Source organism: Gregarina niphandrodes, assembly GCF_000223845.1.
Source record: "Gregarina niphandrodes unplaced genomic scaffold scaffold00039, whole genome shotgun sequence".
Lineage (NCBI taxonomy): Eukaryota > Apicomplexa > Conoidasida > Eugregarinorida > Gregarinidae > Gregarina > Gregarina niphandrodes.
The window spans coordinates 28649-34970 of NW_011645808.1; the positions used below are offsets into that span (position 1 = coordinate 28649).

The 6322-nt window shown below is 55.1% G+C and overlaps 3 protein-coding genes across 3 annotated transcripts; 2 read left to right on the plus strand and 1 right to left on the minus strand.

Moving 5' to 3' along the window:
* Positions 1-845: 845 nt before the first annotated feature.
* GNI_142150 (putative CAMP-dependent protein kinase catalytic subunit) lies at positions 846-1749 on the plus strand (the record flags this gene model as incomplete). The annotated part of the gene is made up of 2 exons (XM_011134310.1): positions 846-1390; positions 1494-1749. The coding sequence occupies 2 exons, from the start codon at positions 846-848 to the stop codon at positions 1747-1749; spliced, it is 801 nt and encodes a 266-aa protein (XP_011132612.1).
* Positions 1750-1936: 187 nt separating this feature from the next.
* On the minus strand, positions 1937-3545 carry GNI_142160 (putative proteasome 26S subunit, non-ATPase, protein 4; the record flags this gene model as incomplete). The annotated part of the gene is made up of 4 exons (XM_011134311.1): positions 1937-2105; positions 2263-2608; positions 2857-3299; positions 3379-3545. The coding sequence occupies 4 exons, from the start codon at positions 3543-3545 to the stop codon at positions 1937-1939; spliced, it is 1125 nt and encodes a 374-aa protein (XP_011132613.1).
* Positions 3546-5152: 1607 nt separating this feature from the next.
* GNI_142170 (hypothetical protein) lies at positions 5153-5800 on the plus strand (the record flags this gene model as incomplete). The annotated part of the gene is made up of 1 exon (XM_011134312.1): positions 5153-5800. One exon carries the CDS (start codon positions 5153-5155, stop codon positions 5798-5800), a length of 648 nt encoding a protein of 215 aa, XP_011132614.1.
* Between the last annotated feature and the right edge of the window lie 522 nt (positions 5801-6322).

Consider the following 6322-nt stretch of genomic DNA (forward strand, 5'->3'; position numbering starts at 1 on the left):
CGGACTCACGATCATCATAACGAACGACTCACGATCATCATAACGAACGGACTCACGATCATCATAACGAACGGACTCACGATCATCATAACGAACCGACTCACGATCATCATAACGAACGGACTCACGATCATCATAACGAACGGACTCACGATCATCATAACGAACAAACCAGCGCTCGGTCCAGCGCTCGCACTCAGGGTCGCGAACGCGGAGCCGATCAGCGTCAAGATGATCGGCGCGAAGCCGAACAGCATGAAGCCGAGCACCACGGAGGAGCAGAGCACCACGGAGGAGCCGAGCACCCCGGGGCAGCCGAGCACCACGGAGGAGCCGAGCAGCAAAGGAATGTATTTAGGGGCGGAGATTTATTCAATCCGCGGCCGCCTCCTAAGGCGCGGCGCGGGTCCGCTGAAGAGACGGCGAGGGGCAGCGTGGGACCGGCGGATGGCGGCGGGCCGCGCGGGTTCTTTGATGGGGTTGCTGTCGCAGAGTACGCACCGTCCACAGCCCCCACCGACGTGGCAGCTTCGTCCGTGAGCAGGACCAACACAGCCGGGAGAAGTGTGGCGGGTCGTAGTGTGAAGAGCGTGAGTCCCCGGAGCGTGAGTGCGCGCAGCGTGAGTGCGCGCAGTGCGAGTGGTCGTAGTGCGAGTGGTCGTAGTGGACGAAGTGTTAGTGCGACACCGAATGGTTTGGACAGTGGGCGAGTGTATAGTTTGAGTGATTTCCGGCTGGTGCGTACTATTGGGACAGGTTCGTTTGGACGGGTGTATCTGGCGGAAGAGAAGGCGAGCGGAGCTCAGTTTGCGGTGAAGCGGTTGAGCAAGAGTGTGATAATCAAGATGAAGCAGGTGAACCACGTAGAGAGTGAGCGGGAGATTCTATCGCTTATCAACCACCCATTCATGGTTCGTATGTTTGGCACTGATCAGGACCGGGACCACCTGTATATCATCATGGAGTTTGTCTCAGGTGGTGAGTTTTTTTCTTTCCTACGACGCAACAAGCGTCTTGATAACGCTGTCGCCAAGTTTTACGCCGCACACATTGTCTTAATACTCGAATACCTCCATCATCGACGTATTGTTTACAGAGATCTCAAACCTGAAAACCTTCTCATGAATCAAAACGGCTACCTTAAACTTACCGACTTCGGCTTCGCAAAATATCTTGCTACCCGTACCTACACACTATGCGGTACACCCGAGTATATTGCACCTGAGATCCTCCTCAACAAGGGACATGGATTCTCCGTCGACTGGTGGGCACTCGGCGTCTTCATCTACGAAATGATCGTCGGCTACCCTCCCTTCTGCGACGAAGACGCGCTCGGAATTTACCAAAAGATCCTCTCAGGACGCATGCTATTCCCCAGATTATTTCCCAGGTAACTTAGACAGACACGCTACCTCATTCTCGCTACCTTAACTGCCCCTCACACATGTGCACACACCACTCCACATGTGTCCACACACCGTTGCGTGCTTCAGGGATGCTAAATCGCTGGTGAAGCACCTGCTCTGTCACGACTTGGTGGGTCGAATGGGTCATGTCCGAGACGGAATTTCGGACGTGCGAGACCATCGCTGGTTTCGGGGTTTCGACTTCAAGGCCTTGCTCGAATCCAGCTTGAAGGCGCCGTTCATTCCGCCCGAAACCGTGGGTGGTGCGAAAAATTTCGGGACCTACACTGAAGACGTCGAGGTCATCCCCATGCAAGGCTATGACCCTTTCGACAGCTGGTGAGGGAGCTTTTTTTAGTAGACAAACTCAAGACAGACTCCAGCCAGTCAGTGCCTCCAGCCCAAGAGCCTCCAGCCCAAGAGCCTCCAGCCCAAGAGCACTATCTACCAGGGAGGGGGGGGGCACCAAAGAAGGGGGAGGGGCTGGCCGGCATTCATTCAAAAACGCCTTGTTCGGAACGACCAGCTATTCAGTCCTTTTTCTTCTCCGCCTTCGCCAGCTCCTCCAGCGCCCGCATCACTTCGGGATCGTTCACGTCCACGCCCGGCAGCATTTCCGCCAGCCGCTTCATTTCCGCTGCCGACAACATCGGGTTCGCAGCAGGCACGGGTGGAGACACACTCGCGAACGACAGGTTCCTACACACACATGGTTACGCACATACTTACACACATAGGGCACGCTGGACACATACATGGACGGCACAGTTCCGGTGGTGCTGTAACCTACTCGGCAGGGGTTTCGAACTTTTCGTCGTCTTGTTTGTCTTCTTCCTCCGGTTGCTGGTCGGCAGACTTGGCTTGAGTCACTGGCTCCTGGCTGGGTGTGTCTTCCTGTGCCTGTCCTTCGGTCCGTGGGGCCGACTCCGCCGTTTGTAGCGATAGCAGAAGCGCGGTCCGGAGGTCTTCGTCCAGGTCCTGCATGCCCATGATTTCTTCCACGGTCGGCGGCCGGTCGTCCTGAACCACATGCACGCACGAATCTCCTGCCACTACGTTCGACGAACGCGTGGCGTCGCCGGGCTCGTCCGCGTCGCCGGTGCGCATGTGGGCACTCTCTCGCGCCTGCCGCTCGCGCTCTTCTTCCAACGACAGCCGCAAGGCCAGCAACAACTCAGGATCCGCAGTCGGATCCACGTCAACTACGATACATTACACGGTGAACTTTCACATAGTGTGTAACTTTTCACACGGTGTGTGACTTTCACACGGTGTGTGACTTTCACACGGTGTGTGACTTTCACACACTGTGTGACTTCCACACGGTGTGTGACTTTCACACGGTGTGTGACTTCCACACGGTGTGTGACTTCCACACGGTGTGTGACTTTCACACGGTGTGTGACTTTCACACGGTGTGTGACTTTCACACGGTTGTGACGTGGCTTACGGGCGAAGGGGTCGTCAGGATTGATGCCGGCATTCCCGGCGCCGAGGATGGAGGAGGTGGTGATAGCTCTGGTGAGGGAGGGACAGGGCAGTTGCACCTCCAACAGGTTGCTGGTGTTGTTGGAGTTCACTGTCTGGTAGAGCTTCTTGAGCACTGCCGAGTTGCGCTCCACTTCGCCAAAACTGACAATGTCCAGCGCCACGTTGTTCTTCTTGAGCGTGCGGCCCACTTTTTCCACGTCGCTCTCCGTGACGTCTAGCGGGCTGCACACGAAAATGATAATCCTCTGTCGCTGGTTGCGATTGAGGCGGTGCTTCAGGGCGAGCTGTGCCGTCTGGATTCCCTTCATGAGGTGCGCACTGCCATCGTCGGGTTCCGCTAAGCTCTGGACGGCCTGGTGGAACGACCGCATGTCGCCGGAAGGCGCAGCGCGGACCTTCACACTACAACACACTTCGTGCAACTCACCCACACTGTCTTGCCCACGCAGCATACCGCCCTCTAATGTGTATCACTTACTACTCTCCGCCTAGTGTAAGGAGACCAATGCTGTTCTCTGCGTTCGCCTGCAGCTTGGTAGTAGCTACGGTTAAGGAGGCTTCCTGTTGCGCTTGTAACCTAGATGGAAAATAGTCCTTGTTTCGCGACCAGTCAGAATTATCCACACACAGCATCACCGCCTCAAGCATTTTATATATAAATTTTCTCGGTTCCAGTCCGAGAGGAAAGGGGAGGGAGGGAGAGAGGGAGGCTACGGCTGAAGGGATTGTTTGGGAGACGTCGAAAGTCGTTACAGATGAAGTGCAATTTTTTGCAATGAATCGTTAGCTGATGGAGGGGGCCAGACCAGGCGTGAGTGAAGAGGCGGTCTGGCAGTGAAGAGGCGGTCTGGCAGTGAAGAGGCGGTCTGGCAACGTTAACGTTGACCCGATCCGGCGGTGGTCCTTCAACGAGGAAGGCTCTGTCGCCGTCAGCAGAGACAAGCACCACGCGGGCGGCGTGGTCGCAGTCGTTGTTTCTCCGATGTCCTTGTTCACCCCTTTGACTTCTCCCATTTGATCACCTCTCTACTACCTCTCTTGCATTGAAAGATTACGTCGGGATCTTTTTGGTGGACTCAGACGCAGTCAGTGATACAGGTTTGGTGCTGGTTAAGGTTGGGACATAGTAGCGAATGTTGAACAAGCATTGCGGGAGGGTGGGACTCTCAATCGGGTCATGTGAAATCTGTCGTGACGAATAGTGTGAAAAACTGTGTCCAAAGCAGAGAACCTAGCTAAGGATGCGTGATGGAGCAGCCGTGGCTCGCGGATCGATGGAGGAGTACGAACAACTGACCCATTATTGTTCCTGAGTTCTTGAATGCCTTGTTCCTGAGTTCTGTGTCCGATCCCACAAACCCATGTGTCGTACCGCCCTGGTCTGCTTCCACCAGTGTCAAACCGTCACGCTGCCGTCGTCGCCTACAGTGGGCGAAGCCTTCACTGCATGAGCGGTTGCAACCCCCAATAGTTGGCTTCTTTTTCTTTTTCCGCGCGACAGTGTTTTTGTCCCCAACAAAAATGTTGTGCGAGGTTCTGGAAGTGGAAGGATTGGCTCGGACGCCGTCGCCGCGTTGGCAGGGTCAGTGCTGGAACTTTGTCCGGGTGAGTGGGCTCAGAGTTTGTTCTTCCAGAAGGCGGATGAGGATCAAGTGGCTGAAGAGATCAGACGTCGTTTCGCGAAAGGTGGGGACAGGCGACTTCTTCAGCGGTTTGTAAGTAAGATGTGCTCCCCAGAAGGCCTGTGTACTGCAACTGCCGTGACCCGTGGGACGGTGGAGGAGTGTGAGTAATGGCGAGAGTTCGGAAAGGTCAGCGAGTGGTTTACTTCCACGTCCAAACGGGACCTGAGCGCAGTGGCCGTTCGGTTGAGACAAGCCAAGAAGGAGACTGTCTTGCCTAAATCTTGGTTTGCCTACCGGCCTGAGTCGGATCCCTCTCGCTGCCCCCCCATTCCGAGGCCATGTTCACCTCTGGCCTTGGCCCATTGGGCTTTCTACTTGGAGAACAGAGATGCCATGCCATCGGAACAATGACTACTGAGTCTCGCGTTGGAACCCAGCACAAGCGTTCATGCACGCGTGTGCGGACCTCAAGAAGGATTCACCACTGTTCACCGGAGACGTCCGGACCTGTTCGCTCCTCAACGCGAGGGCCTGCCCAACCCGTTCCACCGAGCGGTCGAACTTTGGCTCTTTCAGGACCAGTATGGTCATGCGGGTCTCGATCACCGAGTAGACGAGATAACTTGGCCCATGAGGAGCGACCTGTTGGCATTTCGGTATAAGCTCATAAAGGATCATCATTGGACCGTTAGCCAGGCGAGAGAGCTCTACAGTGAATCCCAAGTGGGGCCATGGATTAATTTAGTAGCATCAGAGGTAACTAAGGCTCTTGGCCACCGATACCGAGATGTGTATCAGAAGTGCCGGAATTGTTTGATTGCTGCTTACTTCCCCGGTTCGGGCTCTTGGGTGGATGTTTGGGACACTGAGCCTCACTTCCCAGTCGGGCACCGCAATGATTTCCGGCTCAATCGACTTGAACAGTACAGCCTCCATCGGAGAGTGTGGATGGAGGAACAACTCGTTCGTCGTTTCCTACATCTGCTTATCGATCAACATGTGGCCGATACCGGTCTTACGCAGGATGCCGTCATTAGCTCCATGCACAGACCCGGATCCATCACCTTCTCCGCTGAGGAAGAGACATTCAATCAGCTGTACGATCAAGCCTTGAATGAGACCATAGCCCAAGCGGCAATTGAGCAGGGCTATGACTACGCTTGGAGGGTCGCCTGTGCCGCAATCACAATCGTTTACGACGTATGGGAAATAGTCGGTACACAACAGGCTTACTCCAGTGTCCCCGAATTCACCGACAAAAACGACGCCTGGTTGTAACCGGTACCCTGTTCCGCCCTCAAGTCACAACCAGCCCAGTAACTCCTGGAAGGGATAATAGATATCCTCTTTCGACGTCTCATTGCAACGATCCTTCACTGCATGAGCGGTTGCAACCCCCAATAGTTGGCTTCTTTTTTCCAAAGTTGGGTTGCCGGCACTCTCTCATAAAGTGCTCTTCCGACACGTAGTGTCTCCCCAGCAGTCGGCCTACGTGGCCTATCACTCTACCGCCCAAAGCCATTGCCTCGGATCTCTGCGTCGCACTCTTCATCTCTTCATCTCCCGCTGCGTACCGCGACAACCAGTCCGCCATGTTATTCTTCTCTCCCGACAGGAACTCTAAGCTGAAGTTGAACCTGCTGAGCGCCAGCGCCCAGCGGAACACCTTCCCTTTGTCTACTCCCACAAGGTGAGCGTAGGTTGGCGTGATCTGTGCGTACGGTGAAATTGATGGAGCGCTACGTAGTCGCACCACTCTCTACAGCCCACTTGACGGCGAAGAGCTCTCTCTCTCGTATC